Source organism: Tubulanus polymorphus, chromosome 12 (assembly GCF_964204645.1).
Source record: "Tubulanus polymorphus chromosome 12, tnTubPoly1.2, whole genome shotgun sequence".
Lineage (NCBI taxonomy): Eukaryota > Metazoa > Nemertea > Palaeonemertea > Tubulaniformes > Tubulanidae > Tubulanus > Tubulanus polymorphus.
Window position 1 is genome coordinate 9,581,635 of NC_134036.1, and position 27,034 is coordinate 9,608,668.

The 27,034-nt window shown below is 40.7% G+C and overlaps 1 protein-coding gene and 1 long non-coding RNA gene across 4 annotated transcripts; both read left to right on the forward strand.

Moving 5' to 3' along the window:
• Positions 1 to 6,975: 6,975 nt before the first annotated feature.
• LOC141914137 (uncharacterized) lies at positions 6,976 to 18,277 on the forward strand. 3 transcript variants are annotated; one of them, XR_012620732.1, is made up of 6 exons: positions 6,976 to 7,032; positions 7,636 to 7,844; positions 7,930 to 7,988; positions 8,337 to 8,400; positions 15,474 to 15,573; positions 16,833 to 18,277. It is a non-coding gene; the product is annotated as an uncharacterized LOC141914137 (long non-coding RNA). The 3 variants fall into 3 exon arrangements; XR_012620733.1 differs by having other exon boundaries at positions 6,984 to 7,022; XR_012620731.1 differs by lacking the exon at positions 6,976 to 7,032 and having other exon boundaries at positions 7,039 to 7,844.
• On the forward strand, positions 11,663 to 12,784 carry LOC141914150 (uncharacterized). The gene has a single exon (XM_074805416.1). It carries the CDS (start codon positions 11,663 to 11,665, stop codon positions 12,782 to 12,784), a length of 1,122 nt encoding a protein of 373 aa, XP_074661517.1.
• Positions 18,278 to 27,034: the final 8,757 nt, after the last annotated feature.

Consider the following 27,034-nt stretch of genomic DNA (forward strand, 5'->3'; position numbering starts at 1 on the left):
AAGGTGGGGGGTCGATGTGCGAAAGGGCCAAATCGATTTCTCGAAACAGCTCTCCGGCCGGAAGTGTCGGGTTTGGAGATTTGAACTACCGGTCACGCATTAAGGACCCCACAGGGAATCTACACACGAGAAATGGGCGTCGTTGGACGTATGCTTCCGGAGATATTTCGTTTATTTTACAGCACTGAAAATTTTTTAACCCTCCCAAACGGTACCCGGCCTATTCATGAGACCCAGCTCACGTTAGTGGCGGACGAGGCCTCTAGACGCCGCTCGAGTTCGTTAGGAGTCCGCGCATGCGTAGCACGACGCGTTAGACCCCAGGGGTCGGCCCCGGGACCGAGTACTCGAAAAAGGCTTTTGATATAGAGTGTGCAGAAAAGCAATCCGGTTTGAGGGATCCCTATACTGACAGCCTCTAAGTAGAATGTGTCTAAAGTCCATCCCATTAGAAGTATCCCTATTCAATCCGGTTCGAATCCCGGATTAGTGATTTTCTTTTTAGGATCAAAATCTTTATAATTCCTCATTTTTCAGATGTCTCCTGGTTTTTGCTAGAAATCCTCCTTTCGTGACCGAAAAGTGATAACAATTGTGAAATTCGATATGTCTATTTCATTCATTTAAACATTTCTGAGGTACTGCCTCAATTTTTCAACACGATACTTTTTCACGATTCTTTGTATGTCTTTGATTTTCTCAGCGACTAGCATTATTTTCCAGGCCCGTAAGTACGTTTTAAATGTGGCGCGAATCGCCTTCACCTCATCGGTCGTGTATCTGGTTCGCTTTCTTACGCACTGCAAAATAAAATGGATAAGAATGATCCTGGAACTTTCTTGGTTGGCGAAAACAAATAAAAATGAACTTACCACCGATACATCGGTTGTACTTGATGAGGCGGTCACATTCTGTTCTCCATCAGAACTGTCATGTTCGACATCTTCGGTTGGTTGACCTCGTTCGACATATTCGGTTGGATGATCTCGTTAGACATCTTCGGTTGGTTGACTTCGACATCTTTGGTGCGGACATCTGTGCCTGTGTCTTCCGGGGGCACTCGTTCCAGCCTCCGATTCGATTCTAGCCTTTTTCTTTACCTGTTTCGAGCTGACAAAAAGAAAGAACTGGTTATGCTTGGTGAAACAAAATTGTGTCTACTACAGCCAATATGCCTACCCCGAATGTCCGTTTAACTGCCTTTCTTACATCGATGGTCCCCTTGTGGCCATCCTTCAGGTTGTAAAAGCTATATGCGGTCTTTTCGCTGTGCAGCATATAGTGGGCCAATTGTTTTCGCAACTCCGGATTCTTGTCCGCCATAGCAGTCATGATAGACTTTCGGATGATCGCAGGAGTCACCTGTCTCTTGCCAAACGTTGACTTCACGTACTGTTGTAATGGTCTGAACATATCATGAATAATTAATTGCTGAATTTCATTTTCTAAAATGATTGATTAAATTACTGACCGATTGAGGTAATGGGATGGTAGAAGACCTCCCTCGTAGTTTCGACAAATCTTTTTGTCCGGTTCTTTGGCGTATCGCTTGGCGAATGATCTAAGAAATGCAAATGGTACGGATTCAAGATGAATCAAACCGGCTCCGTACTTTGCCGTTGTCTTGTGCGGTAAAACCTGAAAAAGAAAATAGATAATAATCCCTGAATAGTTCAGATACTTTGAACAATGAATGGGCTATACTTTGATCGTATATGTACTGTCAGCATCTTCCTTTGCATCGTTTATTGTGCTAGATGTTATGCCTATGGCAAGCGAAGGGCGGCTCGCTCCTAGTGCTGTAACCACGAACAAGAGAAAGTTCCGTACTGTGTAGTATTCCTCTGCATTCAGTGAAGCCGTCCCTTTCTGCAAAAGTTCTACTGCCGCTTTCGATGTTTCAGATTGCAGTATTTTCTTCACATCGTCACCGTCAAGCAGTAGTTCTACAAAAAAGGTTAAACATGTGTTAACAGGAAAAATTCATCCTTAGTCCTTGCATGCAATGTATGTATGTATGTATGTATGTATGTATTTATGTATGTATGCATGTATGTATGCCCACTTTGCTGCTTGTCATGGACTTCGTGCTGCCTAGCTTTTGAATCCTTTCGTAACTTCTGGGCGTACGTAGCTAGACGCATTTCGACACGATTCAATGTGTGTTGTCGAATACCCGATACCTTGTGTCCACGCTGGAAATCAAAAGTTTCATCAATATGTAGCATGTTATGTCGGGTGTGCCGGATTTCTTACTTGACGGTGCACACGTGAAGGGAAGTAGACAGTGCACATGGGAAGGAAAGTAGACGGTGCACAAGGGAAAGGCTAGGGTAAAAAGTTTTCCAAGAAGACGGTGCACAAGGGATGGGAAGTAGACGGCGCACAAGGGAAGGGAAATAGACGGTGCACAAGGGAAGGGTTTTAGGTGCAACATCCTGGAGGGAGTAGAGGGAGGTCCATGCATTAATACTCACATCGAGAATGAATTGGATTAATCAATTCTTTATGGTATGAACATAGGCCTTCAGTGACCCCGGGGTGTTACCGCTGTCTTTTTCCGCTTCCAACAAGTCGACTACGTTTTGAGGCTTTAGTTTGCCATTGCAAAAATTTAGCAACTGGCAACTATCGCGCACATAAGCCTCTGAAGTTTTCTTCTCCTCAGCCATTGGGCGAAGCCAATGTAGGAATTCCTCATCAAAATCTATCAGACAAATAAGAATTAGGTCATCACGAACAAACACAAGAGTAAAATATGTAGGACTTACCCTTTTCATCGGATGGACTTTCTTCATTCGTTTAACATTGTCTTCCTCTTTCTCTTCTTCCTCCTCTTCACCCCTTCCTCAGTCACCTCACCCTCCTCCACATTACTTTCATCTGCCTTCTCTTCTTCATTGCTTTGATCTCTATCTTTGGGACTAGTTTCTTCCACTTCTGAATCAGAATATTTCACTTCCGAATCTGAATCTTTCACGGAATCACTGCTCTGATCTAAAGATAAAAACGAAAGACATGGTAATTCGATAACTTTTTCATTCGCAAAGTCAATAGCATCTGATGTTACCTCGCGATAGACATTTAGAATGGCTTGAAGTAATTCCGCATTTTCTACACTGAACCATTTATCTCCGCTTGTTATATGGGGCTATGGTCTTGTATTGCGTCTTTGTGACGTCTTCCTCTATTCTCCGATTCCAGTTTCTGGATCGAACACGCCCCCACTTGTGGCCGACTCTGAGGTGCTGCGGCATGTGTGTCTTTGGCCGCGTGCAAACGGGGCAAGCATGTTTGCGCCGCTGTAGAAATAAAGAACGTGAAAATGTATGAAAAATAAACAGAGGGTGCACAAAGTTAGGGTTAGTGAAGATTTCTAAGTAGAGGGTGCACAAAGTTAGGGTTAGTGAAGATTTCTAAGTAGATGGTGCACAAGGTTAGGGTCAAACGGTGCGCAAAGTCCACTGAGTGTCCACAAGGTTAGGGTTAGTAGTTCAAGTTTCAAAAAGAATGTGCATAAGGCTAGGGAGTAAACGGTGCACAAACGCCGGGAGCTAATATCAGTATACGGTGCACAAGGGTAGCGAGTTAGGGTAAAACGGTGCACAAGGTCGGGGTTTGTGAGGTAATGTAAGTATAAGGTGCACAAACGCCGGGGGCTAATATCAGTGAACGGTGCACAGGGGTAGGGGGTTTTGGATTAAAAGGTACGCAAGGTCCACTGAGTGTGCACAAGGTTAGGGTAAGTAGTTTCAGTAAGTAGAAGGTGCACAAAGTTTGGGTAGGGAGTTCGGGTTAGGAGGTGCACAACGTTCAACGATTAGAGGGCCAGTCCATGGATAACAATAATATATCTACGCACTTTTATGCCTTTTGATCCTTTTTTCGGTTTGTATCGTATTCTCGGTCGACCCTGTTGACTCGTTTTCGCCTGGCTTTTTCGGCGTGGATGTCACTATTACCATTTTTGAAAGTCCGGCTATAAACGTATTTACATAATCTTAATTGATTTCTATAATGCAATATTAGGTAACGGTTATTCACGAATACAAGCTGCAAACACTAAACAAACTAATCTTCAAGCATAAAACTTCAAATAGTTATTAGATCAGAAAATGAAACGAGAAAGTGTTAGAATCGCATTCAATTCGCGTACCGATCAAGTCGTTTTGCAGCATTTTATCGCGCATTCGCTCCATCACTGAAAATAAGTGCCAGTTATTATGTTCAAGCGCAATACAATAAAGTAAGTTCCTACAATGGAATATGATGTTACTTACGATCCTCGTCTCCATTAGTATATTGCTCCTCGAGCCTGGCAAGTGCCGACGCAATATTTGGGTTTACGTCTGTTACTGCAAACAAGCACAGTTTTTTCAAGTTAGATTTGCACAAAAGCCAAAAGTACAAAAAAGTCATGTAAACGTCAAATGAACTAACTGTACTGCGTGGCGATTATTTCGCAAACACGAGGCTGCAACTTCTTAGAAACCACAGCAATACCTTCTGATAAATAGACATAATACTAATAACCACTTGAAATTCTCATGTACACAATTTCTCAACCTTAACTGAATAAACTTAAAATACTATGGAAGAAGCTAAACTTGTCTCTTCCTTTAAACAGAACTTTTCAGAGTTCCTAAACATTTTTCAATGTTTTATCAATCAACATATTATACTCTAAAGTAGGAATTAGAGGGCACTTGACCTTTAACATTGTTTCTTAGATTATGTTGCAAAGCATCCTGTAATGCTAGGTTTCCAAGTAACCGAAAAACCCAGTTTTTTCATCAACTGAAAGCGAAGCCGCATGTCAGGCGTTTACATTCATATTATGTGAAAGCAGTCACCCGTCTTTACACCTGCAGATGCAGACGACATGTTTGTAGCCATAGCAACACAACCATGGACAGGTTGGTGAGTTTCCATGACAACGAGTAAAGTAGGTTCCGCGACGGGCTTTCCAAGACAAGTCCACGAAATGTATAGAGGTAGAGCGAGAATATTAAGATGGAATAGCAAGTGGTGTGCGCGAGTGGTTTCGTTCCCACGAAGAGATCTTTTCCTTAAACCAATATCAATTTTCACCGGGTCTCCGTTAAACCTGCTACTGGTCATCGGAAATACGAACCATACTTCTTTCGTTTTTTTCCCTGGATCCAATTCTACAATTTATGTAAAAAAGCCACATAACCGTAATCATTTGCTCCCTTAATCACCCATCCGCCCTAAACTGCTCATCCACTCTGCATATGAACGTATTCACCAGTGGGATTCTAAAGATTTCATGTTTTCTTCTAGGACTCTCTTGTAAACGTCATCGTGAATCCTGGACGTGCAGGTGTTCAAGTGAAATTCATGTGGATTGATATCAGTTCTACATATCGGTCAATTTACCGGACTATTAGTGAACTAACCGGACTACACGTGAACTAACTGCACTAGTGGAATAGCCGAATTATGCGATCTTGATCTTGTGATCACTAATAGTCAACTTACCAAACTTCGTTAATTGATACTCGCAAAAATGGTCAGCGGTGGACTCTTTGAAGGTTGGGAACTCAGTGTGTGTATTTGTGGAATTTGGTGAATCTTTAACTCCGAGACAAGACAGGAGACGTGTGTGAGTAGAATTTCTTTTGGACTTTAAAAAAAAATCAATCATGAGCAAGCAGTTATCTATTAAAACCTAAGTGTTTGCTGAATTTCAAAATTCTGAATTGTAAATTGAGTTATTTGCAGCAGCCTGTAATTGTGTTGCGGGAATTGTAATATGGGGATTTAGTAAGAGCATCAATTTCTATGTAAAATAGAGTATTTGGCAACATTAGGTTAACAATTATATCTGATCAAAATCATTTTGATCAAAATTTGTGACGAAAATTAGCGGGTCAAAACACGAAATCCAGAATATCGAATCGTAATATCAAATCAAAAAAACTAACTGCATATTCGTTATTATTGGAATCTCTCATCACTATGATGAATGAGCAGCAGCCTTTCTAGCTTTGCCTTTGTCCTTGAGCTTGTTGATGCGTTCGGCTTCGAAGGATACGACAGCATTATGACAGTGGGTGCGTCAGAGCAATCTGTCCAGGGCAGAACGTTCCCATGTCTCAAGTGTCCATACCACTGGCTTTGAGTTGACGCTTGAGTGAGTCCTTGAAGCGGAGGCGTGGGCGGCCAGTGTTACGGCGGCCATGACGCAGTTGGCTGTATAGAAGGGCCTTGGGTATCCTGCTATCATCCATCCGTACAAGGTGACCGCACCAGCGGAGTTGAGCTTTCATGATATTTGCCTCTACGCCAGTACAGCCACATCTCTCAAGCACGGTTGTGATCGGTACATAGTCCTGCCTTTTTATTCCACAGATGCGCCTTAAGCAACGCATGTGGAAGCTATCAAGCTGCTTAATGTGGCGCTTGTAGATTGCCCAGGTCTCGCAGCCAAATAGCACAGATGAGAGTACTGTCGCTTGGTACACATGGATCTTGTTAGATCATTCCAGAGTCTCTTATTGAGTCTGCCGAATGCAGTGCTGGCTTTGGCAATGCGTAGGGCAATATCTGCATCAAGGCTTGCATCATGACTCATAATGCTGCCCAAGTAGCAAGACAATCAAGACAATCTACTGCATTCAGGGTGTGACCATCGACGGTAATGGCTGGTGGTACATAGGGCTGCCCTGGGGCTGGCTGGCACGACCGTACAGCGGTCTATCGCAGCGTGAACTCTGAACTTATAGTGGGCGGAGCTAAGCTTCGTGGCTTCACGCTCACCCAAGCTCGGCAGTCTCCGACGTTGAATACGAACACATATTACATTCATCGAAATCAATTTGATTTTAACGCAATTTATCTTAAATATCCATTATCCCTCTAATATTAAGAATAACTTGTATGATCCATTGAAATAACATATTAATATATATATTCTGATACTCGTAGTCATGTGACAGCGGATTATTTTAACAAAATGGCGGACGGTTGTTTTGTTTTGCCGATGTGAAATTCGTCGTGTATTTGAAGGCAGAAACCGTTTACTGATTTGTTTTTTGTTATCAAAATTTCATAAATTAGAATTAAACGCTATGAGGATTGCAATAGATGTATTTAGCTGGGCCTGGGGTGATAGGGGTAGTGTACCCGGCAGGTCGAAATCTAAAATTACGACAAAAACTTCTACTTCCGCGTTCAGTTACTTAGTTAGTCACTCTCGATTTAGACTCATAACACCTGGTAAATTAGTCAGTAGATGTCGAATTGAGACATGAGTAAAGGTGATGCAATATTTACACGAAGCTAAATGCCAGGTAGGCTACTTAACTCACCATGATGATGATCGATGGGGGGAAATGGGTCCGTAGGCCTAGTCTACATAAGATTAGTAGGCCTAGTCCTTATCAAACAATTAAAAGGCCTCAGCCAAGCCATCCTCATGTATCGACTAGGTAGCTGAGACATACCCGAAGCAGCGGTTATATGCTTTCCGGCCTGGGGAATTTAAATGGAGCCTCCCTTGGGATATTTTTTAAAATCAGACCTACGTAGCCACGTTCAGGGCTTTTTAACTCACAAATTGAATCAGATAAAGGATTTTTCATTGTGCATTGTCTTGGTTCGCACAAAAAGGTCAGTTCAGCAGTGCACTTTAAGGGTGAGAGGCGGGGGTGCGTGCCGTAGGATAGGCTACTTTTTACAGCGATAAGGTCCGTGTGAATGTTATCTATTGGAAGTTTTATCTGCCTAATTTTTGCTGCCCAAACGACTTGACTCAAACACCACATGGGCCTAGTGTGATATAGCGTACATGATGGACTATGGAAGAGCATATTATTAAGGTTAGCACGATACCATTTTTGTTATTTCATGCTACGCTGTCTGGATCAAAAAGTCAACTGAAAATTTCAAATTTTTGTCTTTCAGCCTGGAAAGAGTAATGCAAATTATCTGGTCATTGCAGTTTTATGATCACAAAAAGGAAGGTAAGCCGAACGCATTGTCATAAATTTAACGTAAAATGTTTAATTCGCTGTTTGTAAGCATATAATCAAATATAGTAGTAATAATTTTTAATCATTCAATTTGGAATTATCTGTACAGGATTTTCATAACGGTGAGTGTTTGATGCACACCTGCCTTAAACCAATATTCCAAAATAAGCAACTGAAATTATCCCCTGGCCAGTGTAGCGGGCGGGAGAGATTTAAACAGAAGGAATGCTGGCCCATTTCGCTTCCACCTCTACACTGACTATTGATATTCAAGTTGCTTAATTTGGATTTATGGTGAAATTCATAGATAATAACATTTTGATTTTACTATATTTACAGATTTACTACAATACAAGTTTTTAATCAGTCAATGTGGAATTATCTTTACAGGATTTTCTTAACGGTGAGTGTTTGATGCACACCTGCCTTAAACCAATATTCCAAAATAAGCAACTGAAATTATCCCCTGGCCAGTGTAGCGGGCGGGAGAGATTTAAACAGAAGGAATGCTGGCCCATTTCGCTTCCACCTCTACACTGACTATTGATATTCAAGTTGCTTAATTGCGTATTCACGGTTTCATAACTACTATCTATATACTAATCAAGGATTTCAATTCATATACCATTTTCATTTACTGTATGAAAATTGGTTTTTAATTGTTGTATTTTGGTAAATCTATAATTTTGCAATTTTCTTGCAGATTTTACAAACTCTAGCTTCATTGGTTTTTTTATAGAAACCTCCGCATTGACATTTTCTTTTTATAGCATCGATCTTCAGGGTTTTAGTTGTATACAATCCTTGATTGATGAATAGTAGTTTGGTTCTGAAGATGTTGTTTCGTATTGTGCAATAAATCCGTGCATCTCTGTTTACACTTGCATGTTTGCACTCTAGGCCCTGTTCGCTAAACAGGCCTAGAGAGCCCCATAATCTAACAAATCTAGGTACATGAAACAGAAGTATGTGGAGCTTGGGTGTGATGTTAGTTTGGGGGAAGGTTTTAGGGAACCATGATCCAAATGTATTGCAAAGATAATCTAACTGATCAATTTCCTGAGGGGTAAGCATCCGGTTGGCTGTATATAAGCTGTATAAATGATGGAATTTCTCAAACAGAGAATAGAATTTATGTTCCTCCTCTGGGTGCCCGGCAAGAACTTTGCATAATTTCTGAGGGTTGTTTACATCCGACCTTTGATCTATATACAGTAATTTGTGGATATGATTTCCTACAAAGGAATTCGAATGATATGCCTGTTTATCGATTCCTATTTCTTTAAGTATTTCATTCAGGCGTTTCTGCAGTGGACCCATCTTAGCGTTGACTCTTTCGAATACTGTCGGGAATTGTTATATGTCAGTTACCAGTAACGCACTCCCCTCAGTTCATGTAACCCCGCCTATGTAAGCCCCGCATGAACTTATGCTGTAGCGAGTAGATAAATAAATCAGAGTTTACTTAGACACCAAACATATTGGTCGTTGTTCACCTCTCCGGCGGTCTTGCTTATTTTACTCAAACCTGGACCATTTAATGTGGCAATCATAGCCCACATTTTGGTGCCGTGACCAGGATATACAAGCAGTAAATTCAGAAACTCAGCCAAGATGCCGTCGAAAGAAGAGATATAATGCGAAATGCGCAAATTCGACAGATGACGAAACTTTTTGATCAGGCGAGGGATTTACTTCATTCGGAAAGTGACGAAAGCCTAGACAAATTGTCTGGCGTCATAACTAGAATACGTACAAAATTGGAAGTTATCGCAGGATATGATTCGGAACTGATTGCGAACGCAGAGTTAGGGAAACTCGAAGACCTCGTATGTGAAACCGATGATTATATGAACGAAATAAACATCGAACTATCAACCTTCATCGGATACCTCGAACGGAAAAAGAATCAAATCGAACCGACAACGCGCATGAAATCCGAGCAACAAAAAACTGCGAAAAGACCGATCCAGTTGCCGAAGTTATCTTTGCCAACATTCGATGGCGATATTCTGAAATGGCAAACGTTCTTCGATGGGTTTTTCTCGGCAGTTGATAGTGATGAGAACTTAACGAATATCCAAAAGTTCCAATATCTGTCCGCACAGCTAAAGGGCGACGCAGCAAAAACGATCGAAAACCTGAGTTTAACAAACGAAAATTATAATCAAGCTTTGGAACTTTTGTTAAACCGGTACGGGACACCACACAAAATTGTGGCCGCATACATGAAAGCGTTGTGGGAGCTTTCACCACCGAGTGATCGCGACAACTCACTACGGAATTTCTATGACTCTCTGGAATCTTATATTCGTGGATTAAATTCACTCGGAAAATCCGAAGAATCGTACGGAGATCTGTTAGTACCCATCATAATGGAAAAACTACCGAGCGGAACTAAACAACAGATTACCAGAGACCACGGTAACAATGCTTGGAGCCTGACTGATCTAAGAAAGTCACTCCTTAAAGAAATTGAGGCCTTCGAGGCTAGTATCGAAAGCCTTACGATAGAGGATGATTTTCCCACCAACTCGCCGACCGTGGGAGCGTTCGCAGTTACGGCGAAAAACAGACATAATTTTTCACGGGAAAACGATCGAAAATGTGCGTTCTGCAAAAAGATCAATCACGTTGCGGTGGACTGTAAAACGTTTCCAGATGCTGAAAAACGCAGAGAAATTGTTGCTAGGGATAATTTATGCTTTAATTGTCTCTCGAGCGGTCACAAATCGACGAAATGCTTATCGAAAAACAGATGCAGAGTTACAAACTGTGGCAAAAAGCATCACACATCAGTTCATTTAGATGCAAATTCAACCACACCTGTGGCCGCAAAATCAACCGATGAGAAAGCTGACAGGGATTGACATCAGTATCTGGGCGCCGCCGATGGAACAGTGTTATTAAAAACAGCTATCGCGAACGCAAAAAGTCGCGAAGGCGTAACGACTAACGTAAACATCTTGTTCGACGAGGGCGCTCAGCGGAGTTTTATTACTCAATGAACAGCCGAAAGATTATATATAAACAGTGAAGAAACCGAAACTATATCGATCAACACATTTGGCGCGAAACAATCAAGTGCGCGGTCACTGATTGTTGCGAACTTTACACTATGTTCTGATGAAACCGACATACCGATAACGGCGTTAATTGTTCCACAAATTGCGTCGACAATGCGAAACCAAACCGGCAGATCTATCAAAGATTTACCGTATCTGACAGGTTTGAAATTAGCGCATCCGTTTTCTACCGAATCACACTTCGAAATCGACATTTTAATCGGTGCCGATTTCTATTGGTCAGTGGTCGGTAACCACACAATCCGCGGAAATGGACCCACGGCAGTATCTTCGAAATTAGGGTATCTTCTCTCTGGACCGTTTAGTGATTGCGATCCAATAAATACTGCACGAGTTTACAACGTGGATGTTACGTCACATCGTTCGGAGGAAGTCAACCTCCAAAAATTCTGGGATCTCGAATCCATAGGCGTAACTGATGCAACAGATGCGGCTTCAAAAGAATTCAATCTACTCGACTACTGTCAATCAAGCCTGACGACATCCGACACGGGACGGTATACTGCGAAGTTGCCGTGGAAGAGTGGACACGCCCCCCTTCCGACAAATTACTATGTTACTCGAAACATAACACAATCGATGATTCGTCGGCTATCGCCGCAAATTCGAAATGTTTACCACAACATTATCATGGATCAATTATCGCGAGACTTCATCGAAGAAGTCACAGATGATGACCGAAACATAGGTCATTATTTACCGCATCGCGCGGTCAAGAAGGAATCGTCAACAACCCCTATCCGTATCGTCTATAACGCGTCTTTATCGACCGCGGGAAACCCTAGTTTAAATGATTGTTTGGAGACCGGTCCGACGCTGCTGAATGACCTCGGTTCAATCCTGATCAGATTCAGGTTGCATAAATTCGGATTGTCGGCGGATATCGAAAAGGCGTTTCTTCAAGTTGGTCTGCACGATGATGATCGCGAGTATACGAAATTTCTATGGTTGACTGATCCTAAGAATCCAGAAAGTGAACTCAAAACCTATCGCTTCAAGGTTATATTGTTCGGCGTGGTGAGTTCACCCTTTATATTGAATGCTACTGTTCGTTTTCATCTAAATAATTATAATAACCATGTATCACGTGACTTAGTTAAAAATATATATGTCGACAACGCGATTAGTGGATGTGAATCTGAGAGCGATCTCATGAAATACTATACGAATATCAATAGCATAATGAAAAACGGCGGATTTAAACTTCAGTCTTATGCTTCTAACTCTTCGTTACTAAAGGCCAAAGCAGATTCCGATAATTTATCGGACGAGAAAACTATTGTTTCTACGCTCGGACTCCAATGGGATACGGTGAATGATACGCTGTCATTCAAAAACAAACAAGCGTTCGCCAATCCTGACTTGATTACCAAACGCGAAATCGTTAAGGCTGTCTCGAGCCTTTATGACCCGTTAGGATACGTCTCGCCTGTCCATATTAAGTCGAAGATGTTCGTACAGCAGTTGTGGACGGAAGGTTATGAGTGGGACGAAACCCTACCCGAGCGCGTAGTCGAATCGTGGATCTCGTTGATAACGGAATTGCGTGAAATTAGCGAAATACGCGTTGATCGACGCTACTCGAAATCGGAAGCGAAATCGGAAGCTAAGTACGAATTGCACACTTTCTGCGATGCGAGCCAATTGGCATACGGCGCTTGCGTCTATCTAAAACGTGGAGATGGTACTCGTCATGTCTAAATCGCGTGTGGCACCTGTTAAAAAACATACGATACCGCAGTTAGAATTAATGGCCGCGTTGATTGGTGCTAAATTAACAGATTACGTTCGAAACAGTCTGATTACTGAAATAGTCATAACAAAGTGCGTGCTCTGGTCAGATAGCCAGATTATGTTACACTGGATCAACTCCGAGAAAAAGCTTCCCGTCTTCGTAGCTAATCGCGTGCGTCAAATTAAATCGGTGACAACTATCGGTCGCTATAAATATTGTCCGACGAGTGACAATCCGGCTGATATGTTAAGCAGAGGAATATCGTGCGAACAAATTACGCGATGCACGCTCTGGTGGAATGGCCCTAGCTGGCTTAGCAACGGTAATTATCCCACCTGCGACACGATCGATCGAGCAGTTTTGCTCATAACCGAAATGGACGAGGACAAACAGCCTGACGAAAAAATCTGCGAAAACAACGAATTCGGAATATGTAACGTAATAGATCAGAACGATTTCACTTCGTTAACAAGGCTATTACGCGTAACCGCGCTAGTTCGACGATTTATTAAAAAGTTAAGACGCGAAAACCATGAATCGGATGAAATAACTGCTAACGAAATAGCAGAATGCGAAGATCTATGGAACAAAGGTGTTCAATCGAGTTACTTCAATGACGTGAAAGTTAGTTTAGAACATAAATCTAAGAAAAGGCCATCACTTGTAAAGAAACTTCGTTTGTTTTTAGAAGATGATATCATTCGTGTTGGAGGCCGTCTCCATAACGCGCCCATCGGATACGATGCAAAGTTTCCGATATTGTTACCTCATTGTAGATATAGTGAATTAATCGTACTGGATTCCCATAATAAGGTCAAACACCTCGGTACAGAATCTACTATAACCGTAGTCCGACAAAAGTATTGGATTACTCGTGTTCGTCAAGTGGCTCGGAAGTTGTTGAGAAAATGCGTCATATGCAAATATATCACCGGTAAACCGTACTCGTTACCAAACTGCGCTCCGTTACAATCTTCGCGTTTGAAAGAGGCTCCACCCTTCACCGTCTGTGGTTTAGATTTCACCGGTGCACTACATCTTCGGTCGAAATCCGGGGAGGAGTCACTCGCGTATATATGCTTGTTTACTTGCGCGAACACGCGTGCCATCCATCTGGAAGTGGTAACGGACATGACTACGTCAACATTCCTACACGCGTTGAGGAGAATGGCTGCCAGACGTTCGTTACCGCAGAAAATAATATCGGACAACCAATCAACCTTTATTGCGAGTAACAATGCTATCAAAAAGATATACGAATCGATCGAAACCCGAAAGTACTTCAGCCTACACCGATCAGAGTGGGTCATGATAACTCGTCGAGCCCCCTGGTTTGGTGGATTTTACGAAAGGCTAGTTGGAATAACAAAAACCGCGATCAAAAAAGTTCTGGGGCGTGCGCGAATATCCCTGCTGGAATTGATTACGATCGTATCAGAGACTGAACAAGCTGTAAATAATCGCCCGATATCGTACTGTTCATCTGATGTGGACGACCCAGAACCTTTAACCCCGTCACATTTCCTTCACGGTCGCGTTCTCACGAGTTTACCGCATCTGTTCGTAAGTTACGATGAACTGACCGACCCGACGCTTGGAAATATACCGTCAGAATTTGAAAAACGTTCGGTGCGAATCGGTTCATTAAAACAACATCTGTGGAAACGTTGGGCTGAGGAATACGTAACAGCCCTACGCGAAAGACACATCCAATTTAAAAGTCGCGGATTAACTGGAAATACCATCAGAAAGGGTGATGTCGTGTTAGTACACGACGACAATCATAATTCGCGTCTGAAATGGAAACTAGCACTGGTCGAGGAACTCGTTCCGGGGAACGACGGCTTAGTTAGAACCGCTAAGATCAAAATTTCGAATGGCAGAACTAATCGACCAATTAGCAAACTCTACCCTCTTGAAGTGCGCGCCGCAGATCCCTCGAACACGTGCAAACCGGACTCAAACGTAAATTCTGCACCTGTCACACGTCATTCGACGAGAAAGGCAGCTGCCGAGGCTAGAAATAACATCAGTAGATGGGCTAACGTGCTGTCTGATACATGTCGTAGTTAATTAATTGATAACCGCTCAGGTCAACGCTAGGTCACTCGGACCTAAACAACAAACACAACGCAATGTAGTAGACTTTATAATCTTAGTTTTAGAATTAATTTCAATTATACACATCTTTTTTAGTTGTCAGTAGTTCCTTATCTGACTATCATAAATTTATAACAATATACATGCATCATTTATTCGAATATCGATATTATTTAGTTGTAGTAACATTTTTCTTAATTACATCTATCTAGTAATTTTCTGTCGCCCGGGAGAATGTCGGGAATTGTTATATGTCAGTTACCAGTAACGCACTCCCCTCAGTTCATGTAACCCCGCCTATGTAAGCCCCGCATGAACTTATGCTGTAGCGAGTAGATAAATAAATCAGAGTTTACTTAGACACCAAACATATTGGTCGTTGTTCACCTCTCCGGCGGTCTTGCTTATTTTACTCAAACCTGGACCATTTAATGTGGCAATCATAGCCCACAAATACTTTGTTGAGTAGAGTTTGGGCTTCACCTATTTGTGATTTTGTGCTATTTTGTAGAGTTTTTAAATCATTGATGTATTTCACACTTTGTTTGATTATAGAATCTGCTGATGGTTTCTTACCAGTGACACATTCGACACAAATGAAATTATCTACATTATCGATACACTGACTGTGATATGGAGCCTCACATTCTTTACAGTAAGTATACTGATGAGGCTTTGCCTGTTCAATGGTTCGAATAATACATATAGGTGCCGTGCAGCTAATTGGTGTTCTTTTTTTCTTCTTGGCAGTCTTTAACATGTCTAATACATCATTACTACTGTTGATTTCTAATTTCAATGACTCTAATTCAGCGGTTAATCTTGAAAGATTTTTTGAGAGATCCTGCCATTCGGCGTTGAGATCAGGATCTCGATCTCCTAACGAAACTCTATCTATGTCTTTACATTTGTCTTCCAACATGTTGAAAAAGAAAAGACCGAGGCCTAGGGATATATGTAGTGGAGGGGGGACAACATGATCCAAGTCATCAGGCATTATAAGCATTGGTGCGCATACATTTTCAGTTTCTGGTCCAGGCTGAATTTCATTCAGCCTGCCTAGATTGTCTTTGTACTGTGCAATTGTTCTCTCTGTGAACTTGCAGGATTCCAAGTTATGTGGCAAACTATTCTTTTTCCTGATGTCCTCTAGTTTGACAAGGCACCACACACAAGGATACGTAGCAGTAGATCCTTGGTGACCTAGGCACTGACATAGAAAATGATAGTCGCCGATAATGAAAAATCGAACTATTACTTTCTTTTCTTCATTTTCAATCTCTACATCGATGTAATTTGTTGCGGACATTTCATGTCTGAAATACCCAAATATGCTCTCCATATTTACGGTAGAGTCAGTTCCTTCGAAATATCCTAACATTTCAGCTTCGTCGGGATTATTACCCACCCTGCTGTTAACGATAGAATAAATCATCTTTGTACTCCCACCCCCTTTGTCAATTCCAATCTTAACCCAGATTTCCCCGTGAAATGCTTCTGAATCAATCAATTTGCCAGATCTTATTAACCGTGACACAGTCCTTTCAAGCTGATGTTTAACATTGGATATTGTTGCATATGGGGAAATTTTTATCTCGTGGGTGCGACTATTCACCTCTAGTGGTTTCTCTCCGACCGATATGTAAGGAGCCAATTTCCTGCCACGCATCTCAATCTCGGCTCTAATTTTGGCTATTGCAGGAAATATATTAATTTTGTAGTATCTTAGAACCTGTATTAACTGAAGCAAACGAGTCATCGTCAAGCGTAATCTTAATTTTAGTTCGACCGCTTCTTCTGGTGTGAGGGTTTTTGAAACAGCATTGAATCGAGCAATTTTCAATGCATTGTTAGCGAGATTTTGATATTGATTCAGAAATTTAGCTAAAGTAAATGAACTATTTTCTATTGTAGGTTTTTTCGCTGATGTATAATCTAAAATGGTTTTCAATTTTGCTGCCCTCTTCTCTACTGTTTGTTGACTGGCTGAAAGTGATGGTACAATTGGTTCGTCTAATTTAGTGAAAGTGGATGTGTGCGCGGATGATATAAGTCGACCTTTAAAGATTGGATCATTGATGGTATAGCTATCAGGAAGCTGAACAATATTGGTTGCGCCAAAAACAGAATCCATGTGCGACTTTATGCTATTAAGACTTTTGTTTTCGGCCTGAACAATTTCGATTTTCTTGTCTTTTTCGAGTAATATGTTGTTTTTTTCCATCAATTGTTGGTTCAATTGAACGATTGTATTGTTCAACTGTTCAATTTCTAATTCCATTTTAACTAGCTGACCATCTCTTTGTTTTAGTTCTTTCTGTAATAGGGATATGTGTAGATTAACTTTTCCTTCTTCTACGTCTGTTTGAGATTCCTGATGAACTTTCTGAACTAATGGGGTAAATTGAAGGGGTGTTTTAAATGAATTCAATGGAACAGTGGGATGGATAGGACTTGATGTTGCCAGATGTAGAATATGTGATGAATCTGATGAAAATGATGATAAACTTTCTGCATCTGATGATGTATTCGAGTACGAGTGGGCGGCAGAATTTTGGAGATCTTCACTACTGTTCATGTTAGTTGCTTTCATGTTTCCTTAATCAAATCAAAATGAAAACATAAATAAAACATTTAAATAAAAAAGGTATTGCTACTTGCAAGTATTAAGAAATGAAATAAAGTGCATTTTGCATCTCGCATATTAATAAAGCAATGTATTGAAGTTCATTAAAGCGTGATCACACAAAGTTATTTAGACTGGTCTAAATTTGGCCCGGTCCAACTTGGACTGGACCAAAGCGTGATGAGTTTAAAACTATTGAATTGAACAATTTTGATGATTGCAGTATATTATATAATATAATAAACTGCAATCATCACAATTGTTCAAATATAAAACTGCAAGTCATTACAATCTGGAACCAATTTAGCAACGCGTATGTGAACGCACACTCAGTGATTTGATCCAATCCAAACTAAACCGGTCGAACTAGTGGTAGTGTGAATCCAGCTTTGAATTTACACAAAATATGTGATCATTTAATCTTTAATATACAGTTAAACTCGCTTCAGTCATCATCATATATGTCACATAACAAATGTTATCTATATTTTAGTCCCAATTTCTATAGGACTAAAATTTAGTAAGTCTTCATCTGGATTACATCATGATCATCCTGACTTAAGAGAGTTTCACTGTTTAGATTTTTATTAGTACATGAAACAACCATTGTTAGTGTAACAAATTAACTTTTCAGAACTTTTGAACTTCACGAAATGTATTGCCATTAATATATTTATTGATGACACAAACTGATACTTGATATGTTGGCAAAATTGTTTTAATATAATAAATGACTTCATTTCATGTCGGTGAGAGAATAAATTATATAATTTACTACTATAAAACTTACCCTCCAGTGTGACTTCAATTTTTGGTGGTTTATCAACACAAGGTGGCAATATTCTGAGAAAATCACAGAACTGGAACTCGGTCTAACACAAAAAAATCCTCTCGGCAGTCCGCAATAGTCACGTCATGGGAAAATCCATTGTAACGTCATTGGAAAAATGCTTTTTGGAATTTACAGTCTTACATGTATTTAAGTCTTCCTTTGATTATCGGGCCTGTTTATTTTATTAAAGAACTTCACAATTTATTTTTGAGAGAGTATACTTTTTGGTTGGAGATAATCAAAGGAAGACTTAAATATGAGTTAACTATACACGATTGATTTTAAAACTGATGAAAATGGAAAAAAGAATCACGTAATAATACATTAGAGCTTTTATTGATAACACTTAATTGAAATAAGAACACTAACATTAACAGTAAATTCATATGAAAATAGGATCATAGAATACTTACTTGATTCTATCATCTTTTTGATTTTGTTTTTCTTTCCCTTTTTATTCCCTCCAAAATAAAGTTTTCTTTTTCCTCTCACACCCTTTGACTCGAGACTCCTGTTTACATTTTTATCCGCCATCGTGAACATAGATAATTTAGATCAATACTGCTGATTTCCGTTCCTGGAAGTATCATCAGCCGTTATAAAGCAAAGTAGATAATTTCAATTATTTGGTTTAGAGATAAAGGTTTAACTTACACTTACATTACCCGTAAGATTTTATAGGCCTACACTGGTTCAGCAGCTCACGTCGCCGATCAAAACAACTTGGGATACCTGGACCACTGTGCGTTCCGATCTAGAATATAATTAAACATCAGTATAAAAAACAACCTAAGAATTAGATGTACTGCAAACTGAGAATATCTGATTTTTAAATGCAGTCTGATCTTCCTAGTACCAGTATGCGGGTTTTCTAGACCCCCCCCCCATTTGTTAAAAGTTCCACTAAAATGAAATCAGCAACCCCCCCCCTAATTCCACCCACCCTACGGCCTGCTGGATTAGGAAGGCCTATGATAATTAGTATTTAAACAGCTAATTTGCGGTTCCTGAACTTCGCTGAAAAAGCTGAAACACTGAAAACCTGAAACGCTGAAATAAAAACGCTGAAATTTCAGGGAATTTCCGAAAAACGCCGAAATTTCAGGGAATTCCCGAAAAACGCTGAAATCGTGCTAGGTACCGACAATACACGTTTTGAAATGTTTTCCGGGCCGGTGTCCGCTGACGAGTCCTGAACCGTGTTTTATGCTCTACCTTCGGTAACAGAGACATGCCCTAAGGTCGTCGTCATGATCGACTTGATCGATTGCGGATTGCGTGGATTGTTAGATGTGTTTTTTGCCATAGTTTTATGTGCATATACCGGTACGATCTAACAATGAAGTTATCACTGCATCTGAATAAATTCTTAATCACAGTAATATTAATTCACAATATTTTTTCTTATGTTTGGTGATTTCTTGCAATTTATCATTGCCAAGTCTCATACAAGTAGTAGCTGAATGAAAGTACAGTTGAAAGTACAGTTGGGTTATCAGGCTGAACCTGATAACCCAAATTAAGTGCTAGCATGGAACTAATGATTATTTTGATTCTATTTTCGGTGTCATTGAAATTCGTTAATAAAGGTTCAACCGTCATAGTATACTGTACTTAGCATTGCTACAATTGGGTGCCATATTTCTACAATTTCTACAAGGAGGAAGGAATCTTTAAGTGTCTTTGTTCCCGGGTAGGGTACGGGGTAAAACCTGGTTTACTTTCTCTTTCGACTTGCCGGAGACTACTATCTGCAATGTATTGCATGCTTTGATGTGTCTGGCCTATAGGAGTCGAACGATATTTTCTTCCCATACACAGGCATGGCTTTAGTGTAGATGAAGGCTAGGCACTGCACATTGTGGATTGACTGGAACTCTTAACTCACAAAATTAAACGAGTCAACAAGAAAGATCCAATAATTGGACATTTGTCTAACTATATTATTTAACAGCTTGAAATAATACATAACACATTCTGCAAGAGTATACAAAGGAAATCAGTTCTTACATTATATCAGAATCAATAGTTCGCTTAACTAGAATTCTGGTTCCATTGCTTCATATTCTAATGAAATCCACTAGTATACCTTAGAATATCGCTTAGCTTAAGACTAAAAATTTGGTACCAGGAAACAGGGAAGAAAAGTGGGTGTACTTTCCATCCGCAATTGACTTATTTCTCTCTGGTTGAATCAAGTTATAATTGAAATAGCATTCGAATAGCCATTTTATTTTTAAAAATTGTGTCGTTCAGCTATCCTGCTGCAAATTTCGCAGTTGAAGTTTACTGGTGCCATCTGATTTCTCAGTATCTCAAAAAATTTGCACATTCTAAGCCTGAATCTAAAAATAAAAAAAGGTGCATTTTAGTCGGATATAAAAGAATAGTGGCTAATACACCCTGGACTATATAGCCTATGGGGTGGGCCTAGTTTGAAAGCACTGAGGTCCGAGAGAACAGCACTTAGTAAATAAATACTGAAATTAAACTTACAAAACACCCAGTACTTGAGATGATGTACTTGACAAGAAGTGTCACCAGCTAAGCAAATCAACTTTGTCTATGACTCCTCCTTTTATAGATTCAGTAGTAGTCTAAAAATAAGAATCGGTACATTTTTCTAACAGTTGGTATGTCATTTCTTCAAAAAAACTAATTATTATCACGCCACAGCAAATAAATTATTCACAGTTGTTGAATGGTTAGCCCGATTTAGATTAATTGGTTGACGCTAATCAGTATGACCCATACGTAGGGGCCTACTGCATGCCATTGGCGTCAATCCATTCCATTCCATTCCACAGTGAATTAAAAAGAAATTTAGTTAGATCCCTTTTGTCTAAAAGCTGCATCATTTATATAACTAGCTGTCAAATTTAATTTACCTCCTTCAGAGAATACCATAGTGACATAGTCCGTCGCCCATCAACGTGTTGACAAAAGAAAAGTTGCTCCATGTTTTATACATGAACGTTCAAATAAGATATTTTGCGTCTTGCAGGGAATATTGAGCTTAGTGTTTAAGTTGGCTTGCACGGTTTGTGAATGGGTTTTCCTCATTATGCTGCCTGTATGCATTAAAAATCCGGATTTCAAGCGAATTAATTTGTCCAACAAGTGGCCCTCTAAAAGTATACTCCACACATACTGTCCATGCGTGTCTCTGTAACCGAAGGTAGAGACTAAAACACGGTTCAGGACTCGGCAGCGGACACCGGCCCGGAAAATATTTCAGAACGTGTATTGTTGGTACCTAGCACGATTTCAGCGTTTTTCGGGAATTCCCTGAAATTTCGGCGTTTTTCGGAAATTCCCTGAAATTTCAGCGTTTTTATTTCAGCGTTTCAGCGTTTCAGTGATTCAGCTTTTTCAGCGAAGTTCAGGAACCGGCTAATTTGGTACCGGGCCGGGGGTAGGCCTAAGGGCGTATTAGGCCTACTCGATCCACATCAGGACCTACTTTGTTTTGGTATTGAAATTTACATTATTAGGCCTAATGGACTCAAATTTCATGTCATATGATAGTTCAAATAATAACTATCCGGATATTCTGAAACGATAACATCGCTTTTTAGCATGTGGGCTGAGGCCTAATCCGAGTGGCATCTTTTTGTAGAAAATCCCGGACGCGGATTGCAAAAGTGGTCAGTCAAAATTTATCGTAATATAGACGTATCGTATATCAAATTAAACGTGGGAAAATTTTCTTCTTCGAGATGTTTCGTTTTATTTTGTATATTTGATCACTGAGAAGAAATTAGTTTATTACCAGCGGCTTCCGCATGCGTGGAAAAATCCAGAATATCCCAAGTTTTTGCGCCTGTATAGCGCGAAAACTAGATCACTCAGCGAAAAAGTAAAAACTTGACGAAGTTGAGATGGGAACTAAATTTATTTCCAAGGCACGAGGGGATGATATACGTCATCATTGAACCAGCAATAAGGAAACCCGTCCACAACCTCCGTGCTATCCTTTAACCATTAGCTCGATCACGTGATAGCGGCTCAGCTATTTTTAGCGAGAGGTCGAATCCCGCCAATCAATACAATTGTTGCGGGTCGCCGAGCGTTACTCGTTTTCGCGTGTTCGCGTACGGTCGTGCTGGAACATCGCTTCAGTCTTGGTGAGGCTTGTAGTCAGTCCAAATGCTTTTGCTGCTGCAGTGAACCTGAAGCTGGATTTCTTCCGGGGTGTGAGCTGACAAAGCGCAGTCATCAACGAACAGTAGATCGCGAATGATCATCTCGAACACCTTTCGTTTAGCAGAGAACCGACGGAGATTAAACAGTTTGCCATCGGTTCGAACTTGCAGGAAGACACCCGTGTCCAGGTCTTTAAAGGCATGGTGTAACATCAGTGAGAAGACAATCCCAAACAGGGTTGGGGCTAGGACACAGCCCTGTTTGGTACCGTTTCTTATTGGTTGAGTCACGGAAGGTTTTCCAGGCATCTTCAATTGTGTTAGATGCTTCTATGTCTTCAAGGGATGCGATATTGTTCTGAAGGGCTGTGCGCTTTTCTTCATCCTTCAGGACCTCTATACCTAACTTTCTTGCTGCAGTTTTACCCTGGTGACGCTTGGGTTTCTCTGTCCGTGGGAGTTTGACATTGCTTCTAATGAGAAGGTGATCGGACCAACAACCACTGCCGCGCAGCGCTCGGGTTATGCAAACATCCTTTAGGTCTTTTTGGCGTGTGATGATGTGGTCAATCAGGTGCCAGTGTTTAGACCTTTGGTGCATTCAGGACGCTTTGTGTTTTTTTTTCAGGGAGCTCAAAGTAAGTATTCGTCATTGCAAGACTATGCTGAGAGCAGGTGGAGAGTAGGAGTGTACCATTGGTGTTCGAGTGGCCGATTCCATGATGGCCCAGTACCTTAGGTCATGTGGCATGATCACGTCCAACTCATGCATTGAAGTCGCCCATGAGAAATAATCTGTGGTTTTCAGGGGTTACCGTAATTATTCTGTTTAGCCCATCGTAGAACTCCTCTTTGGTGTCCTCGCTGTGCATCATTGTGGGTGCATATGCGCTCAGAACGGTCATGTTATGCGAGCCCGACTTTATGCGTAGTACCAATAGACGTTCAGATATCCCTTCTGGGGCTATCTCTAGGTCTTTCATCAAGTCGGTTCTGATGGCAAAGCCAACTCCAGCATGCCTTGGGGTACCCCCTGGTAGACCTTTCCAGTAGAAAGTGTAGCCAGAATCTGACAGCTTGCCTTCCCCACTAAATCTCGTTTCACTTAGTGCTGCGATGTCGATACTATACTTTTCTAGTGTTTTAGCAATGATCGCTGTTCTGCGTTCTAACTGACGATCATTTTCGAGTAGTGTTCTGACATTCCAAGATGCGAAATATAGTTTCTTCTGACCGTTTCTACCGCATGATTGGATAACTAACCAGGCGCGGCTGCCTGATAAGTTTAGGTGTGACAGGCGATGTTTGAGACATGTTTTCTAGTCTCTTCCTCATTCAAGGAGAGCAGCGTTAATCCTAAAGAGGCCTGCTCTGACATCTGGACAGGATACGAATCTGTCACGATTCTTGGCTGAGCGACCATCCTATCCAGATCGCCTTTCGTGTAGAGTCTTGCCTTGTAGCTTCCAGCAGTATTCCCACCTGCTACCGTCAGTATTTCTCCATCGCCGAAGGACTTGTGAAAAAAAGCTTTGAGAAGCTGTTGACCTGCACGTATTGTAAGTGGGTGTTGTTTGTGCAGAGCAAGACCCACTCTCACGTCTGCAGCAGTCATGGTCCATCTGGTGCCACTGGGACCACAAGCTGGAGGCTGGAGCAGATGCAGATCAATTGCCTTGTAGCGCTTAAGGATTTGATCTATCCTGGTTTTGAGGTCGGTGATGTCCTTCACTTAGGAAGGCTGCCATTATCCTTCCTGCCCAGGTTTGAAATCAGTGTTTTCCGTCACCTAGGAAGGCTGCCATTATCCAAGGCTGCGACCCCTCCCTGCCCTGGGAAGATGCCTTGCAGGGCTTATGGTCCCTTTCCTGAACAGGTTTTTGAATAACGTTATTAGCAATGTCTCTATTGGAACCGCTGGACCGTAAAAATGCCTCTCTCTCTATCTACGTCTCCGCTACCGCCGCTTCTGCTACACATTTCAGCGAGTCGAAAATACTTCAAATATCTTGCAGTAAAAATACGTGCGTAAATCAACTCAAGAAAAAATGATTAAGCAACCGAAATTCACGTGTTTGCAGTTATCCTCGTTTAAGTTTGTTCACTGATTGCTATATATGTTATGAGGTCATCTTACCATCGAAGCTCATACACTCGACAAAAGCGAGTTAAATACGCGCGGAAATATTCAAATCCAAATTTCCAATTTAATGAATATTCATCGTCAAACATGTATTTTTTTCTGTATATGATCGCCAATATACTTTATGATCAAAGATTCCAAACACCCATATAACATTGTTAAGTGTTCGGGGATTTTTGAAACGTTGGATTCTAATCAATTTTGAATCCATAGCTGCGTAGAAAGGAGCGTTGTTATGAAACGTGTTAATAAAATAATTTGATCACAATAAAGTTTTTGATATTTGCATTTTTACTACCACCTAACTATACTGGACGCGCTTCCGAAATTGTATTTCACGCTACTATAATTACGCAGGTCCCATGCTGAAAGTCATTAAATTAAAATTGAAACCGCAATTTATTTATTTTATATTCAGAAAATGAAACTTAAATCAAATTCAATTGAACATAGATACGCCTATCTGATATATTCCTCAGCCTCCTTGCAGAGCCATTCACCAGAGATTTGGATGTTCAATTCTAAGGTAAATCATATTATATATAATGCATGATATATTATATAATGCATAGGTAGTGATTCGTGCAAAGTATCGCGTAGTGTCGTGTTTTTAGACAATCTGTATGCCTTATTTTGTGATTTAGAGAAAAAAAATATTTGTTTGAAAATCAAGATTTATCATCGACAGAATCTGAAGATTGCGTTGGATTCAAACTACTTTGGTTATAAGGATCTAGCACATCCATTCCTATTTGAAATATCCTGCATATTTCAGCGTTTTTTTAGAATCGACTGTCACTGAAAAGATACTGAATAGATTTTACAGCAAGGTGTATATGTTAAATGCCTCACGTCGTTCAGAACATATGTTTCATGCATGCTTCCATATCAGATTTACTCACGAGGGTTTTGCGCGCCACAGTCTTTTGAAAAAAAGCAAATTGTTAATGCATATAAATCACGATATCATTCTAAACCTAATGTTGATATCATGTAATGTACGAAAACATTTATTAGTAGATTGGAAAATGTCTTAGAAGGTGGTCACGCTTTGTTCCTAGCGTGGGAATCTTGTATGGTTATAGGCAGCAACGATTGTCTCCTTGGAATAAGAATTTGAAAATATGTTTTGGATTATAATCGATTATCCATGTTGTATTGAGAGAGATATAGTTTCATTTCTAGGAGGGAAAACCTTATTCCTCGGTCTTGCTAGTCTCCATTCAAGGACCGGTCGCTCAAAATTTGGTAACAGTCAGCCAGTGAACAGTTGATAGTTAAAGTTCATCATTACTATGCTATTCATCCGCCGCATATCTTTAACCATTTCTTTTATCTACTTTGAAGATTTTGGGATTTTTACCTCGGGGATTTCTACCCTGGGGATTTTTCACTTCATCCACATACCAGGCTGGGCAAAAATTAAGTTTATGACCCGGGTGACGGTCTAGATCACGCGACTATAATTGCGACTGTGCGTGATGTCTGTATAACTATGGTCTACGGTATTTATTCGCCAGTCAGGACCGCGCCCAGTGGTCGACAGGAATACGCACAAGTTCACTTTATGATCGCAGATGTAAGAACAGAAAAACGGTTGGTCACTCATCAGAATGATGTATTCCACATACAGGCACCGTAGATCAGCGAAAATATTGAAATATACCGTATGAAAAATTGATGTTCAGAAATTCTAAAAGGGGACAGCTCAATAAATAAAACGACTGTCCTTGAGTGACCAAACTAGAAAAACACTTTGCGCGAGTAAATAGTGATGTGCGCGTGGGTCGATTTTGAAATGCCGGGTGCGCATCGATTCGGCTCGACAAAACACCGATATAGATTTCACGCAATATCAAGCTGTGCAATCATTGGTTTAATTTATGAACTATTTCGCACAGCGTGTTTTATTCTTTTGCTGAATGTTCCTGCTCTCTAGCGACGAGATATTTTCATTTCGAAAGTTGAACAGGTTAGAAGAAGGTAAGCCCGGCGATGAAATATTATTCAATTATTTCCTAATCGAACGTTCGTTGTCAATGTATGCAGAATCAAAGTATCATGAGAAAATTTTGATTATGGATTTTATGCGTCGTAATTAAAATACGTTCCACGACGGCCTATCGAAGACAAGTCCACGAATTGTATAGAGTTAGAAAGGGAAGAGCGAGCGGTGTGGGCGAGTGGTTTCGTTCCGAAGAGATCATTTCCTTACAGAAATATTTACTTTTCGCCGGGGCTCCGTTAATTGGAATCACGATCCACACTCGGAAGGGTTTCGGTTATATTTTGGTCCCAATTCCAAAATTTTGGTCAAGGGGTGTGGAACACAGCTTGAGCGTATAGTGGGTTCGAATCCATTGACCGGTG